The 18,043-nt window shown below is 43.6% G+C and overlaps 1 protein-coding gene across 1 annotated transcript; it reads right to left on the bottom strand.

Moving 5' to 3' along the window:
- Positions 1-7,243: 7,243 nt before the first annotated feature.
- Positions 7,244-15,864, bottom strand: LOC135540147 (inter-alpha-trypsin inhibitor heavy chain H3-like). The gene is given in 23 exon segments (XM_064966567.1): positions 7,244-7,654; positions 7,746-7,857; positions 8,456-8,628; positions 9,620-9,821; positions 10,061-10,174; positions 10,571-10,633; positions 10,874-10,900; positions 11,055-11,215; positions 11,498-11,637; positions 11,838-12,001; positions 12,004-12,022; positions 12,228-12,409; positions 12,567-12,692; positions 13,013-13,181; positions 13,329-13,445; positions 13,543-13,671; positions 13,808-13,918; positions 14,020-14,182; positions 14,326-14,430; positions 14,515-14,669; positions 15,038-15,061; positions 15,362-15,391; positions 15,676-15,864. Coding segments are annotated over 23 exon segments (2,727 nt in total). The 5' UTR covers positions 15,778-15,864; the 3' UTR covers positions 7,244-7,515.
- Between the last annotated feature and the right edge of the window lie 2,179 nt (positions 15,865-18,043).

The following is an 18,043-nucleotide window of genomic DNA, read 5'->3' as shown; positions in this document are numbered from 1 at the left end:
TGTACCCATGTCGTCCATCTGTCTGCCTGCCCCCAACATCATGTATGTACCCATGTCGTCCATCTGTCTGCCTGCCCCCTACATCATGTATGTACCCATGTCGTCCATCTGTCTGCCTGCCCCCAACATCATGTATGTACCCATGTCGTCCATCTGTCTGCCTGCCCCCAACATCATGTATGTACCCATGTCATCCATCTGTCTGCCTGCCCCCTACATCATGTATGTACCCATGTCATCCATCTGTCTGCCTGCCCCCAACATCATGTATGTACCCATGTATCTGTCTGTACCATCATGTATGTACCCATGTCGTCCATCTGTCTGCCTGCCCCCAACATCATGTATGTACCCATGTCGTCCATCTGTCTGCCTGCCCCCAACATCATGTATGTACCCATGTCGTCCATCTGTCTGCCTGCCCCCAACATCATGTATGTACCCATGTCGTCCATCTGTCTGCCTGCTCCCTACATCATGTATGTACCCATGTCGTCTATCTGTCTGCCCTCACTTTTACTTACGTTCTATCTATATTTGCTTTTTTGTTTGCTTATTTTCTGCCTTATCACATCTAGAATTCAACTCCATGATTCAGATAAACATGGAGGCCCCACTAAATATCTCTCTCTTTTTCTCTCCGTCTTCATTATCTCCTATTGTACCCAGATGAGATGTAATTGTGATTTAACAGAGGTGTGACAGTGAAGACACAAGACCTTCGTCATGAGGAAAAAAACAAATAAGATAAGCGATAGATGGAAATATGTACAGCACGTTATCAGCGATGTTAATTGTTTCCGCATGAGGATAATGGAGAGAGGGAGGAACCTGAGAATATCCTCCATGTTCCCCTGGCGGTTCATGACTCCAGAGGTCAACAGCAGGTTACACTTTTCACCTCCTCAGTCTGAATGGAGACACTTAATACCCCTCCACCTCCATGAAACCATTACTGTATCCCCTTAAACCAAACAACAACACAGATCTACTCTGAACCACAACACTTCACCACACCAAACAACACAGATCTACTCTGAACCACAACACTTCACCACACCAAACAACACAGATCTATTCTGAACCACAACACTTCACTTCACCACACCAAACAACACAACACAATAGTACAAGGCAATGTTACAATGCTTCACCCCCACTGTGCCAGGGTCTGTGAGGAGACTAGTGAGGAGGCTGTAGTGTAGTCTACTGCAGGGTGATAAGCAGTGGGCACCAGGCCCGTGTGGGGGGCGATGTCAGCGCCGGTCAGGTGTGTCCAAACAGCGCAGACAGGCAGGCGGGCGGGTTGGCGTCAGCGGCCACATGCGTGTCTCAGCACACAACACGCCAAGGGCCCGCATACTGCAGTTCCCACACACATGTGCACAAAGAGTGCTTAGTCCCAGCATCACGCACCAGCGGCAACAGCAATGTGAACAATTCTAACAGGGACAAAGGTACACCACAGGGGAAGGGGTGTGGGTGGGGGGTGAGTCCTGAGAGGTGAGGAAGGGTGAGAAAGTGGGTCAGGCAGGGCCTGGGGTTGAGCGAGGTAGAGGCCAGGGACAAGGGGAATGAGACACGAGTGACATGAACTAGCTTTTCTATGAAAGTTAACACACTTTGGATTTCACTGTAATGTAGTTTCATTTACTGTAATATTGAATTCCTACTAGGTAAAACTAAGTAAAAGTCCAAATGTTGATGTTTAAAATTCAAACCACCAGAACAGCAGCCACGGCAAGTTGTCATAACCTCTAGGAAATTACCATAAACATGTTCCATATACCCAGAAATATCCTTATGATATATTAATGAGTGCGTTTAAACAAACAGTCGTTTCCATGGAATAAGATCCTTGAATTCCCCTACTATTTTAAAGTAAAGTTTAACCATGGAAACTACATGGTAATGTTTCTCAATCTCATAAATCCACTACTCATCAAACAGACTGCATGAGTATTGTTTTATGTCTTGGAGAGTCAAATATTTTTTTGAATAGGTTTTATGTATCCAGCGTTGGAGTTTAGTAGTCCAAGGCCCAAGTTGCTGATACCGTTTACACTGAAAGAGATTATAGTAATGGGATAATGACTGAAGACCTGACAGCCACAGCTCACAGACACAACAACAGTACTGTCACAGGTCTCTGCTGCCCTCCTGTGGCTAATAATGGCACATACACTCTGCCTCAGGGTTGAGCTATCATGGCTACAAGCCTTTGAAAAGTCTTTAGGGACTTAATTATCAAGACTATAAGGATGGAGTTGCTCCATTGATCTTTAATCGATCTACGGCGATCAAAGAGAGAGACACGTTTAGATTGTTTTTACTTTTTACCCCTTTTTCTCCCCAATTGGTAGTTATAGTCTAGTCCCATCGCTGTAACTCCCCTACAGACTCGGGAGAGGCGAAGGTCGAGTGCCATGCATCCTCCGAAACATGACCCTGCCAAGCTGCACTGCTTCTTGACACACTGGTCGCTTAATCCGGAAGCCAGTCACACCAATGTGTTGGAGGAAACCATCCAGCTGGTGCCCAAAGTCAGCCTGCAGGCGCCCGAAGTCAGCCTGCAGGCGCCCGAAGTCAGCCTGCAGGAGCCCGAAGTCAGCCTGCAGGAGCCCGAAGTCAGCCTGCAGGAGCCCGAAGTCAGCCTGCAGGCGCCCGAAGTCAGCCTGCAGGAGCCCGCCCTGCAGGCGCCCGAGTCAGCCTGCAGGAGCCAGCCTGCAGGAGCCCGAAGTCAGCCTGCAGGCGCCCGAAGTCAGCCTGGTGCCTGGTCCACCACAAGGAGTCGAAAGAGCACAATGGGACAAGGAAATCCTGGCCGGCCAAACCCTCTCCTTACCCGGACACCGCTGGACCAATTGTGCGCCGCCTCATGGGTCTCCCAGTCACGGTCGGCTGTGACATAGCCTAGGATCAAACCCGGGTCTGTCGTGACGCCTTAGGCTGCTGCGCCACTCTGGAGGCCAGAGAGACAGAGAGAGAGACATTCAGACGAACCACGCTTAGACATGCGTGGAAGTTGAAGTTGCACACACATATACATTCTGGACTCAGCTCTCTGACTACAGTGGGCTGGAGCGGCATCCCAAACTATCACCAACACCCCCCACATCTGGTGTGAATTAATGTCTCCCCCCTCCAAGACACACACATAACCCCAAAGACCCACTTAAGACAATCCCTCTCAACTCCTGAACTTCCGACATGACTTGGGTCAGCGCTCCTGCCCTGAACTCATTAGGAAACACACCACAGCCATGTTATCGGGGAGACAAGGCACACACGCATACACACTTACACACTTACACACACGCATACACACACACACATACACATGCACACACAGGCAGACATACATTATGTTCCGGCCCTCCACCCTCCAATGGGTGGTTGCTCACTGTATCTGTAACTATCCTTGTGTCAAAGGTGTGGTTTCTAAATGACTGTAGAGAACCTGCTGTATTTAAACAAAAACACTCTGTCTGGCTTATTAGCTCAGTCACTCTTCAAATTGCCTTTTAATAAAGATGCCTTATGTGATGCTGTTGGGAAGTGACCTCATATCTGGATGAAGTAGCTGGCATGAGTTGTGCCTTGTTAAACTGGGCAGAGCAAGGCTGAGGTCAGGTCTGGGCAAAGCCCCTACCTCAAGTAGCCTGATGACACACTCAATTCTTCCGCTGCTCTCTTCCACTGTCATTCACTACATGCTTTAGTCTGATGAGACTGCCATCATTTACGTAGTCTAGCAATGACCCCTCGTCATTGCTAGAAGGGATTCAGTTTTTGTCAGAATTGACTTCTCGAAACAGGCTTAGGAGAATGAAACAACTCAAATCAAATTGGACTTGTCACATGCGCTGAATACAACAGGTGTAGACCAGTGAAATGCACCAGTGAAATGCAGTGTAATGCTTACATACAAGCCCTTAACCAACAATGCAGTTTTAAGAAAAATAAGAAAAATAAGGGTTAGGTAAATAATTAGACAAATAATTAAAGAGCAGCAATAAAATAACAATAGCGAGGCTTTATACAGGGTGTACCGGTACAGAGTCAATGTCTGGTTGGAGTTTAGTAGTTGGTTGGTCAAGGTAATTGAGGTAATTTGTACATGTAGGTAGAGTTAAAGTGATTTACACAGAAGGTTTAAACTTTTGCAGCAGGTCAGGAGAATAAACGTGGCAGATTAGGATAATTAGGTTAGGAAAAGGGTTAGGGTTAGCTAAAATGCACAAAAACAAAACAAATTAATCTACTTTTGACGTAAATTTGACATAAGCTAGATCACATCTAGACATGACCTTGACCACCGTGTCGAGGGGCTGTTGTATAAAAGTACAAAGTCATCAGTGATTGGATCTTCTCTAACCAATCAGAGGCTTTGATGAATTTTCAAACTGTCACTTTACCCACGTGTGTTCTGGCTCTGGCCTAACCATCGAGTGCGACCACATGTCCCGGATTGTGCAGGACAGTCCCACATTTTGTCCCCCGCTCCTGAACTATACAATCATATCCCGCATTTTATCAACAAATTGAAACAACACTATTTAGAAAAAAGGTAGATTTGTCCAGTATTTCAGTCAGACATTCTGACCTGTCTCTTGCAGTCATGTTGGCTTCTGAAAAGATATATACAGCTCTCGAAAAAGTTAAGAGAAAATGCAAAATGATCTGTTTCTCCGGTTTTACTATTTATAGGTACATGTTTGGGTAAAATGGTTGTTTTATTCTATAAACTACTGACAACATTTCTCCAAAATAAAAATATTGTAATTTCGTGCATTTCTTTGCAGGAATTGACTGGTCAAAATAACAAAAAAGATGCAGTGTTGTCAGACCTGGAATAAACAACACAATGTTTTAACTTAGAGGTCAGGAATCAATATTTGGTAGAGCATGCGTCTTGGCATGCTCTCCAGCAGTCTCTCACATTGATGTTGGGTGACTTTCAAGCAGCTCGGCTTTGTTTGATGGCTTGTGACCATCCATCTTCCTCTTGATCACATTCCAGAGTTCAGGTCTGGAGATTGGGCTGGCCATGACAGTTGATCTGTTGTGTTCCTGCATGTGCTGCAGCTGCTACCCCCCCCCCCCCACACACACAGTTGATGCCATGCAGGGCTATGGGCCAGAAGGTTGTGGGTTCACCAACCACCTCAAGCTCACTCTCCCTGGCTGTTTCATTCTTCATGAGCTGAGCTGGTTGCAGACAATGATCAGCTAGGGGGAATCAGATTTTTCCATATGCACAAAAAGCTTAGAACACTAAAATGTTGTGCACAAATTTGCCAAGATAATCCATCCACCTGACAGGTGTGGCATATCAAGAAGCTGACTAAACCACATGATCATTACATAGGTGCACCTTGTGCCTGGGACAATAAAAGCTGTGTCGTGCAGTTTTGTCACACAACACAATGCCACAGAGGTCTCAAGTTGAGGCATGCTGTGTGCAGGAATGTCCACCAGAGCTGTTGCCAGAGAATGTAATGTTATTTTCTCTACCATAAGCCGCCTACAATATAATTTTGCAGAATTCTGCAGTACGTCCAACTGGCCTCACAACCGCATGGCGTTGTGTCGGCGAATGGTTTGCTGATGTCAACGTTGTGAGTGGAGTGACCCATGGTGGAGGTCAGGTTCTGATATGGCCAGGCATAAGCTACAGACAACAAACACAATTACACTTTAGTGATGGCAATTTGAACGCACTGAGATTCCGTGACGAGATCCTGAGGTCCATGTTTCAGCCTCATAATGCACAGCCCCATGTCGCAAGGATCTGTACACAATTCCTGGAAGCTAAAAATGTACCCGTTCTTCCATGGCCTGCACATTCACCAGACATCACCCATTGAGCATGTTTGGGATGCTCTGGATCGATGTGTACAACAGCGTGTTCCAGTTACTGCCAATATCCAGCAACATCGCACAGCCATTGAAGAGGAGTGGGACAACATTCCACAAGCCACAAACAGCCTGATTAACTCTATGTGAAGGAGATGTGTCACGCTGCTTGAGGCAAATGGTGGTCACACCAGATACTGACTGGTTTTCTGATCCACGACCAACCTTTTTTTTAAGGTATCTGTGTCCAACAGATCCATAGATTAGGGCCTAATTTATTTATTTCAATTGACTGATTTCCTTATATGAACTGTAACTCTGTAAAATCATTGAAATTATTGCATTTATATTTTTGCTCAGTATACATAACATATACTGTATTTTCCAACTGTCCTGTTATCTGGTTTTAATCTAGATTTCCCTTCTAGCCAATCAGAAATGAGTATTCAACAATGCTGTGGTCTGTGGGGCGGCAGGGTAGCCTAGAGCGTTGGACTAGTAACCACAAGGTTGTGAGTTCAAACCCCCGAGCTGACAAGGTACAAATCTGTCGTTCTGCCCCTGAACAGGCAGTTAACCCACTGTTCCCAGGCTGTCATTGAAAACAAGAATGTGTTCTTAACTGACTTGCCTGGTTAAATAAAGGTAAAAAAATAAATAAAATAAAAACACCATCTGTTCTAATCTGCTCACAGATCTAAATGTATACTCCCAAAAAACTGATTGAGATCAAATGATTGGCATGTAAACACATTTCACATGATGCCATAGCCTATTTTGAAATGAGGTGTGCCAAACTTGGTGTTTGAGGGTATAGAAATGTATGTATGTAAAGGCAGACGTTTCAATTGGAAGATGCATTTTATGTATATTCTATAATGATATTCAGTAGGCTACATCTGTCGGTACAAACTTTGAGTGGGTGGAGGGTGCGGAGAAATGTTTTATGTAGGCTACATCTGTCGGTGCGGAGAAATGTTTTATGTAGGCTACATCTGTCGGTGCGGAGAAATGTTTTATGTAGGCTACATCTGTCGGTGCGGAGAAATGTTTTATGTAGGCTACACTTTCCCGTAAAATCCTCCTGTTTTCCCGCATTTGGGTATTTTAAATGTGGTCACCCTAAACCCATTGGTTTCTGGACCAATCAGACAGCCCTGAATGTGTTCACATTTGGTGAAGGCTTGGGAGTTAGTCAGATCCAGACTCTTGTGGAGAAGAAACTGTGGGCGTGGAGTAGCGTTTGGCCGGAGCAAGGAGGCTGGATAGCCAGGCAATATGTCAAGCACCACAGTGATGATTTTTTATCTCTCTGTATAGGTTTCTCCCTCCCTTCATGGCTCCCTCTCAGGGGCCATTCAAAATGGGATTAAATGCACACATGTTAGGTGGAAGTGGGAACATTTATTTCAACAGGTTTTTGTCAGCACTATCCCATATCAATATGAAAACATTGAATGTATTTGACAGCAGTTCTCTATCCTGCCACTTATCTTTTAATCAAATGTACTTCGGTCTTATCTTACATTATCTATGAATGATTCTCATGTCATGATGGTATGTCTATAGCACATACAGTGTGTTGAATCCATGTGAAACGTGTGACTAATTTATGGTATGTACTGTTTGAGGAGGTTGACTGCTAGTGTACCAGACTCAGACGGTCTTGAAGAGTCCAGACATGATGTAGTCTGTGTGGTTTCCATCGATGAGGCCGTTGCCGTTGCTATGGATGAACCAGCAGGGGACGTTCTCTCCATTCTTCACATCCCAGCTGAAGTCCCTCTGCCAGCCCCTGTGGAAAAAAAGCAGGGAGGAGAGACAATGATGAGATAAGTGTGTGTGTGTGTGTGTGTGTGTGTGTGTGTGTGAAGACATCACAGTACCTTGTCACTGTAAGCTCCTGCCCCTTCACTAACATGGTGGCATCTGGTTTCTCTGGCTCCTCCCCTGGGCGCATGTCTCTCACCTCAAACTGCACCCCATGGTAAAACTGACCTGTATGGGGATAATACAATACATTCTTATTGATCAGATATACAGACATTTTTCCAAATATACTGCAGTAAAACTCCAGCCAGCAACGCAGATTTCATCTGGCCCTGCCAATGACAGGTTATCCTTTGGAGCCCCCTGGTGATACCTAGCAGGCCGTGGATGCTGGGACAGAGGAGGTGGCTTCCCTACCTAGCAGGCCGTGGACGCTGGGGGAGAGAGAGGTGGCTTCCCTAGGTGGCTTCCCTACCTAGCAGACCGTGGACGCTGGGGGAGAAGGGGTGGCTTCCCTACCTAGCAGACCGTGGACGCTGGGGAGAAGAGGTGGCTTCCCTACCTAGCAGGCCGTGGACGCTGGGGGAGAAGAGGTGGCTTCCCTACCTAGCAGACCGTGGACGCTGGGGGAGAAGAGGTGGCTTCCCTACCTAGCAGACCGTGGACGCTGGGGGAGAAGAGGTGGCTTCCCTACCTAGCAGACCGTGGACGCTGGGGGAGAAGAGGTGGCTTCCCTACCTAGCAGACCGTGGACGCTGGGGGAGAGGAGGTGTCTTTCCTACCTAGCAGGCCGTGGACGCTGGGGGAGAGGAGGTGTCTTTCCTACCTAGCAGGCCATGGACGCTGGGGGAGAGGAGGTGGCTGTCCAGGGTATAGAAGCCCAGATAGTCCTGGTGGTAGGGGTGCTGTTTCCACACCTTGTGTAGGATGACCACAAACCGGACCGAGTCCCTGAGGGTGACAGTCAAGCTGCGGTCTTTGGTCACCTGCAGGTCTAAACTGTAGGAGGGAGAGAGATAGAGGTAGTTTAATCAGGAGGACAGGGAGATAGGATGAAACATCAGATTCCCTTACAACCTTCTGTGGTAGTAGGAGTAGCAAGGGAGGTTGCATTAAATCCAGAAACTCTGGTCTCTCTATATACAGTGTATCAATAGGAGTTATCTGGAAGCCAGAACAGTAAAATAGGTGGATCATTCCAAACATTCAGTGCCAAAGAAAACTTCAGATGTCACCTAATTTTTACATCCTGCCATAAAGAGCACATGTTCAACTTCATAAAACAACACTTTTTACCCATGTCAAGAGGGAATAAAAAATGACTATACTACCAAATAAAGTAACATGGTTGACAAATTCTTAAATCAGCCATAAATCAACTTGTGAAGGGGGAATGGAAGCTTGTTGTGTGCAACAGGGAGTTGCAAGCTTCATAATTTATTTTATTGTTATAACATTTGTAGCCTGTCCATCTATGGGTAGAAGGGTTTACATGTAATGCTCGACCCGCTAGGCTTTCCACCACAAAACACCAGAAAATGGCCAAAAGGAATATAAAGGAATAGTTTCATCATATTAAACTGAGAGTTCAGTTCACATAACATGGCTGACCTTAAAATGAGGGACAGATGTAAATGAATCACTAAACACATGAACTAAATAATCATACTCAGAAATGACTTTGTCAAAGCAACAAAATAACTAGGCCTTTGCAATGAATAGATGTTGGGGTTACGTGGGTTCAAATCTTCCCTAGAAGTAGTGGGGGCACGGAGGGACATGTCATAATGCAGAATTTTAACACTTTAACAAGTCTTTATTCATATTAAAAAACAGATGTATTGAATTCTCCATGTCATCTTTATTAAAGGCCACTTCATTTAATATAACAGGCTTTTTAAATTCAATATTGGTGCAGAATGTATACTTTCTACTCAAATGGATGCAAAAGGCACTCTTCTTGGAATGACCCAGGTAAGGAGGGACTTACTTGGCTCCCTTGAGAGAGGCGGTGTCAGACCAGAAGAGTTTGGACTGCATGCCATTCTGGGACACAGTGATGTCCTGAGTAGTCACCTCCAGTCTCACCCCCAGCCCCTGGTGAACAATGCCAAAGCGACCAAAGTAGGTGTTCACTTTGCCATCAGGGGCCACCTTCTTGTCCCCAATGGTCTGGCCGTTGACCAAAACACCTGCAAGACAGATTGAGGCAAGCTGTTGGTGTTATGTTTGAATGGTTCATAGTGTAGTTTTAATATTTGTTATCTATTTTATGAAACAAGTGTCATAGTTTGGCTTCATGCCTTGTAACATTCAAAGACACATTTCTGCCAAATGTCAGTCAATTTCAAATAATGAATCATTTCTACAGCTATAACTATGTACTTTAATAAAGTGTCATTTCTGTAGTCATTAAGTGGTGAATATTTACCTGCCAGCTGATCTCTCACTAGATTGAAGATGGTACCAGGCCTGTCGTCTATGTTGAAGCACAGTGCATCCTCCTGCTCTGGCAACTCAATCATGAAATGAGGGTCCCCATCCACTGCAGAGTCAACAACAGATTGTTCCAGTTGTAAAATTAGATTTGGTTGAGGCTTAGCCCATTCAAACTTTTGGATCACTCTCTGTAGTCCTAATGTGGCATGACAGCATGGTGGACATTGCAAATACTAAATATGGTTCATTTAGTCTTTAAGACACTGTTGTTTTTTTACTTTATTTTGGCAGTTAACTATTTATCCACTTGTTTAAAATTGTATGTTTACTGTTTTGCTTTTTGTTTGTTTAAAAGAAGCACAGAAAAAAAAATACTAAATATAAATATGCAAGTACTGCAGCCTGTGAAAGCAACCTATTTTTGAGACAGTCGCACCAGAAAGAAAATCCTGAAGTAACCCATGTCTGACAGAACGGTAACTCTGAATGAAGGGGGACTCACCAAAGTATGTGGGCCTGCTCTGCACACTGTAGGTGTTGCTCACCGTCTGGGGTACAAAATGACCTGAAAATCACACCAAAGATGTCAGATGGCAAGTAAAAATCACATACAAAGTGGTCAAATATATTTAATAGATTTTGTCTGAACATAACAATGTATATTACCATCCAATACTGTTAGTTTCTAACCACAAATAATTTGATGTCAGCTTTTCATGTCATAAATTCAGGTGATCCAGTATAATGACTTATAAATCCATTCAGATGAAGAATCCAGTCCTGTCCATTCATGGCATATTCTTACCCAATCTCTGGGCTTGTCGCCTTTCATCTGTCAAACAACAGGAGGAAAAAACTGTCAGACACACACCTTTGACAATCCATATATGGATTTCTATAACCACTGAGATAAACTTGTCAGATAAGACACGCCAGATGTACTGGTGGTCTCCCCCTCTCCTCTCCCATCCCACTGGGTCTCATACCCTCGGTCAGCTTGTCCGCGATGAGGGGTTCCTCTTGCTCCTCTTCAGTCTTAGGCTTGGTGACCACCATGGAGGTAAGAGGGGTGACAAAGCTGTACTGCAGGGACATCTCCAGAGCCTGGGCAGTGGCATTCCCCTTCTCCTCTGCAGTTCCAGTCTCTCTGACAGAAAACCATAGGATGAATGGTGTTATTGCATTAGGTTTGGGTTAGAGGATAGGTTTGGTTTGACTTGGGTTAGGTTTGGTTTAACTTACACTGTCGGGCAGAAAATGGAATATTTACAAATGTAGTTACTTTAATATAACCATCTCTATTCATTAGATCCCATCTCTAAGATCTCAACCATCAGTGTGTTTTAGACATTTGGATTATTCTAAGCCACCATTTTGTTGTGGAGTGTTCACCAGACATCAGTAATAGCAGTTAAACGATCACACTGACTTCTTGCTCAACAGTTGTTGGATGGTGAGGTAGGCCCAAAGTCGCTCAGTGAAGTCCCCAAATATGTACTCCTGCTCAGGGTACAGTATGTCCCACTCTTGGGCACTAGCCTGGCCTTTGACAATAAAGTCCTCCTCAAACTAAAAATAGTGTGAGGGAGTGAGAAAGATGGTATTAGATACATGGAGAAGGACAAGAGAGACAAGCATTAGTTGGGTTAAGCATTGTACTGTACATCATAATGAGTGCAAAGACTGGTGCAAAGACTGATGAAGATCTGTCTTTCTGAGCTCAGTATCAGGGTGGCATGTTGTGTTGTGCCTGTCTGTCTGTTCCTCACCCCCTTTGCAAACACCTCCACGAGGAAGTTATCCAAGCTATTATCAGTGAGCCGGCCAGCTACCACGATCTCTGAGCCGTTGAACAGCTGCTTGTAGTGGCTGGTGGTCAGAGAGTTCACCAGGTTGTCAGGGTAATGCAGGTCCACCTCAGAGAGGAGGGGCTGGCTACTTCCTCATAGAAACCCTAGGACACAAAGACACACATTACCTAATCATTTATTTTAAATTATTTTCTACAGTGCATTATCACTAATGCCAATATGCAGTATCTATGTATGACCGAGATAGTTTTGTCCATCCTTTGACCCTCCCTATCAGTGATATGGTAAAACCAGAAAATCACTGAAAAGTGACTATTGTGAGATATGGGACACAGCCCTGGTCTAAACCTGAAGCTGGACAGTGGCGTCAGAACCCTCGTAGATCCTCCGGGCCAGTCCCTGGTTCTGTCTAGACATCACATCCAGAAAGGAGTAGTCCACATCATTCCCAAAGCCCAGACAGAACAGAGACATGTTCCCACCCATAGCAAGACGGACATTCTCCTGAATCTGTGGTGTAGATGACACTCCTGTACACAAACACAGATGGCTGGACCAGTAAACAAATGTACCAGGACCTTACTGGCTTGATCTAATATAAAACAATACATCAGATGGCGTCTTCAATGTTAAAATGGCAGCCCAACCAAATAAAAGAGATCAGAAAGGAAGGAAACCTGTACGCACCTGAGTTTGGCATTCCATCTGTCAGTAAGATAATCATAGACACACTCCTCTCGGCGAACTTCTTGGTTTGTTTGTCTTTTATCATTATGTCCACAGCTTTCATCAGAGCACCATTTATATCAGTGTCTAAAAGGAGAACAGTCCATCCAGGTGTTTATAAAATAAACATTAGATATAACAATTTTGTAAGTTCCTTCATAAATGCACCTAACTTAGTTTTAGCATACAGCTTGCCCAAGTGTTGTACTGCCATAGTTTCACTACTATACTCCGGGCGCCAAAGACGTGGATTTCAGAGGGGTTGGGTTAAATACGGAAGACACATGTCAGTTGAATGCATTCAGCTGTACAACTGACTGGCTGACAAAATGAATGACGACACAAACCTTGTGAATCATCTCTCCCTGTATGTGTCACTACATTCCCATTAAATACATATGACTCACATCCACTCTGCTGTATTCTTTTGACAAATCCTTTGGCTTCAGACACATTTCCCGTGGTGGCCTTGGTCAAAGATTCCTTCCATGTTGAGATATGGTGGTCGAATGTGACAATTCCAAAGTAGTCGTCCTCATGCAGGTCATTCAGGATAGTCAGCATAGCTTCCCTTGTCTATGAGAGATCACAGGCTCTCAGGTCAATCTGAACATCAACTACTATTATATCTCTCTCTCTTAACCTCTCGCTCAACATCTCACTCTCATATTTTCTCTCTCCCCAGCCCTTTCTTTCAGACACACTATTTCCCTCCTCTCTTACCTGACGCATTTTGTTTCCAGACATTGACCCACTCCTGTCAATGACGAACACTACATTCTTTGGAACTCTGTGTAAGTCCGGAGGAGCAAAGAAGTGCACAAAGTATCCATTCACTATCTGAAAAAGACATGCTGAACATCATTAAGACATGAACACCATGCATTGATGGAATTGACCCCAATACTGATCCTGTATTATATTCAACACAGCTAACCTGGATGTCACCAAGGGTCTCAGCTCGGTTCACGTCATATTTGATCACGAAATCCCCGTCAATTAGGGTGCCATCACAACCTGGGCACTTTCTCTGCTGGTCCATTGTTGGGCAGAAAGAGATGTGTGCCTGAGTGAGGGAGGGAAACACAATTTAATACAATTAAACACAAAACAACACATTTCAACACAGCAAAATTGTATTTCTCTTTTTGGGACGATATGCTCCGTATGCATTTGTTTCATAGAACAGAACAGCATTATACCTTTTTGTCAGTGACTGTTTTCTCCACCAGAGGGAGAAGCTCATTGGAGATGAAAGTTCCATAGGCATCCAGGAAGGCAATGCCCTGGGGTTCATAGATATCTGCCACAATCTGTCAGAGACATGGACCGGATTGATGAGACACAGGACTGAGGAGTCAAGGTGATGAAAAAAGTGCTGTTTTGGGGTATAAGGGTGTAAACATCTACAGACCTCAAAGTGCTGGACCAGCTGCTTGGGTTTGACCTGGGTCATGATCTCATACTGGCCCAGTTTACGCTGAAGCAACTCCTCGTATGTCAGAATGAAGGTGACGTTACTATTGGCCGCGATGTTCACAGACACCGAAAACTTCTCCATCTTCCTCCCTGATGCCCTAGAGTACACAGACAAACACAGGTACATTAGGAGGCCAATCACATTTTAAACAAAACACAGGCTGTGATAAAAGAGTATGGAAGTGCTTGGTGTAATGGAAACATCACGTTTGTTCCCTCCTCATTGCCCTGGTCCACTCACTTGACCAGTCCTGCAGTCTGCCCCGTGGAAACAGCTTTCTGATACTGCTTCTTGGCTTTCTCCTTCTCCTTCACCTCGCCCGTGTACATCTGACCCTCTATCTCCCTGAGATACACAAACACAGTCATTCAAACAAACACACATATGCATTCACACACACTTCTACATATGCCATGACTGCTGACTGACATGCTGAAGTTGGTGATGAAGGCAGTCTTGGGCAGATCCACCTCAAAGAATACTTCCTGAGAGGAGTTGGCCTTGTTCAGAGCACTGGAGGTTATGACCGTGTGAGCGAAACGAGACGCCACCTTACAGGCCACCTTTACACTGTACACCTCCACCTGAGAGAGGGAGAGATGGAGGAAAAGAGAGAGGAAGAGAAAGAGGGATAGAGATACAGAGAGAAAAAACAGAGAGAAACAGCAACAGAAGTGTTTTGAAATGTGTGTTTGTGTAAGTAATGACTATCCAATATGCCTGTAAAAATCTCACATTTTCACCAAACATATTTTCCGGATACAGCGGAATAGTGTGGAGCAGGCTGCATTGACTACAGGATTACTTCAAAAACAAATGATTACAGCTGTACTCTTGTGAAAGAGTACAGCTGGTTCAGTGTAAAAAGTCCACGAAGGCATGTATTCCTCGTGATGGTGATAACTTATCATTATCCTCACAAAGATAACGTAAATATAGTGTATTTCCTTACCTCCATATTATCTGTACTTCTTTTCTGTAAAAAAAATGTATAGATTCAGACAGTATTATTCATTTTCTTTTTTTACAGAGTACACTATTTAGTACTCTGACATTTTTTGACTTTTAAAGTGGCTGAAATCAGTAATGTTATCTATACTCAAAAGGTTAGAGTGGTTTTTTGGGGGGAAATGTAAATAATGAAATATTCATCAGATATCAGATTCACCACAGGGAGGGTGTTCAAGAGAAAAAGTCAGACAGGTTCTGTGACAGATTCCTGTTTTGATTTGTGTCTGACAACACAGTTTGAGTCAATGCTGAACTACCACAGTACCTTTAGTAGCCTTGTAGCACCATCAGAGTGCTGCGATACAAATCACAGGAGAAGTTTAATATTAGGATCAGAATGTCATACAAACTAATTTAAAATTCACAGTCAAATTCATTGTAATGCATATACATAGATATTAGCATGACTATAAAATCAAAGCACACACACACACACACGGAGCAAAAGCAGAACAGAGACGATTCAAATTAGATACGGTATAGATATATATAGAAAAACTAGAGTAACACTAGATTATAGCAGGAGCGGCCAGATGTAGTCACAGGAGAGTAGATACTATAGAAACCGTGGAGAGTCACCTGTGGTGTGGAGTCTTCTCGTGAGATGACCAGAGCTCCATGCGACAGAGCCGGGACAAAGACAATGCCCCAGAGCAGCAGCACAGTCCACACTCCAGACATGACAAAGATGCAGCTAAACACTGACTTCACTGCTTAGAAAACGACAACCCTTTCCTACCCTGCTGCTCCACTAACAGGAGTGACAGACGATGTGTCTGCTTTATACTGGATTAACAACCAGCAGACCCAACCCATTATTTACTTTTCAAGTGGGAGAAATCGATACTGTTGTTTATACTCAGAGTTGGGTAACAGTGGCCGAACAAATTTCACAAATATTTACACAATCATGTCCTCAAAGGTTAGATAGCAATTCTGGGAAAAATGTTAATAATGAAATATTCATCAGATAGATTCACCACAGGGAGGGTGTTCAAGAGAAAAAGTCTGGTAGATTCTGTGACAGATTCCTGTTTTGATGTGTGTCTGCCAACACAGTTTGAGTCAATGCTGAACTACCACAGTACCTTTAGTAGCACCATCAGAGCGCTGCGATACAAATGACCGGAGAAACGTTTAATTTTAGGATCAGAATGTCATCTAAACTCATTTAAAAGTCCCAGTCAAATTCATTGTAATGCATATACAGTTGAAGTCAGAAGTTTACATACATCTTAGCCAAATACATTTAAACTCAGTTTTTCACCATTCCTGACATTTAATCTGAATAAAAATTCCCTGTTTTAGGTCAATTATGATCACCACTTTATTTTAAGAATGTGAAATATCAGAATAATTGTAGAGAGAATGATTCATTTCAGCTTTTATTTCGTTCATCACATTCCCAGTGGTCAGAAGTTCACATACACTCAATTAGTATTTGGTAGCATTGCCTTTACATTGTTTAACTTGGGTCAAACGTTTCAGGTAGCCTTCCACAAGCTTCCCACAATAAGTCAGGTGAATTTTGGCCCATTCCTCCAAACAGAGCTGGTGTAACTGAGTCATGTTTGTCGGTCTGCTTGCTCGCACACGCTTTTTCAGTTCTGCCCACAAATTTTCTATAGGATTGAAGTCAGGACTTTATGATGGCCACTCCAATACCTTGACTTTGTTTTCCTTAAACCATTTTGCCACAACTTTGGAAGTATGCTTGGGATCATTGTCCACTTGGAAGACTCATTTGCAACCAAGCTTTAACTTCCTGACTGATGTCTTGAGATGTTGCTTCAATATATCCACAAATTTCCTGCCTCATTATGCCATCTATTTTGTGAATTGCACCAGTCCCTCCTGCAGCAAAGCATCCCCACAAAATTATGTTGCCACCCCCATGCTTTACAGTTGGGATTGTGTTCTTCGGCTTGCAACCCTACCCCAGATGGTCATTGCGGCTAAACAGTTCTAGTTTTGTTTCATCAGACCAGAGGAAATTTCTAAAAAAAGTACAATCTTTGTCCCAAAGTGCAATTGCAAACCATAGTCTGGCTTTTTTATGGCTGTTTTGGAGAAGTGGACTCTTCCTTGCTGAGTGGGTTTTCAGGTTAGGTCGATATAGAAATCGTTTTATTGTGGATATAGGAACTTGTGTATCTGTTTCCTCCAGCATCTTCACAAGGTCCTTTGCTGTTGTTCTGGGATTGATTTGCACTTTTTGCACCAAAGTACGTTCATCTCTAAGAGACAGAACACGTCTCCGACCTGAGCGGTATGACGGCTACGTGGTCCCATGATGTTTATATGTGCATACTATTGTTTATACAGATGAATGTGGTACCTACCGTTTTGGAAATTTCTCCCAAGGATGAACCAGACTTGTGGAGGTCTACAATTGATTTTCTGAGGTCTTGGCTGATTTCTTTTGATTTTCCCATGATGTCAAGCAAAGAGGCACTGCGTTTGAAGGTCGGCCTTGAAATACATCCACAGGTACACCTCCAATTGACTCAAATGATGTCAATTAGCCTATCAGAAGCTTCTAAAGCCATGACATAATTTTCTGGAATTTTCCAAGCTGTTTAAAGGTACAGTCAATGTAGTGTAAACTTCTGACCCACTGGAATTGTGATACAGTGAATGAGTGAAATAATCTGTCTGTAAACAATTGTTGGAAAAAATAATGTGTCATGCACAAAGTAGATATCCTAACTGACTTTCCAACACTATAGTTTGTTAGCAAGAAATTTGTGGAGTGTTTGAAAAACTAGTTTTAATGACTCCAACCTAAGTGTATGTAAACTTACAACTTCAACTGTAAGTAAGTATTTGTTGAATTTATTTTGGATAAATGAATAAACAATATCCTCATTTTAAATAGAATTGTAACTAGGTAAATTTATACTTTGTTTTATAAGTGATTGACAATATGAGTTCATAAGAAGGGATT

This window comes from Oncorhynchus masou, chromosome 5 (assembly GCF_036934945.1).
Source record: "Oncorhynchus masou masou isolate Uvic2021 chromosome 5, UVic_Omas_1.1, whole genome shotgun sequence".
NCBI lineage: Eukaryota > Metazoa > Chordata > Actinopteri > Salmoniformes > Salmonidae > Oncorhynchus > Oncorhynchus masou.
Note: the sequence above shows the minus strand (reverse complement) of the source record. Positions and strands in the feature narration are given on the sequence as shown.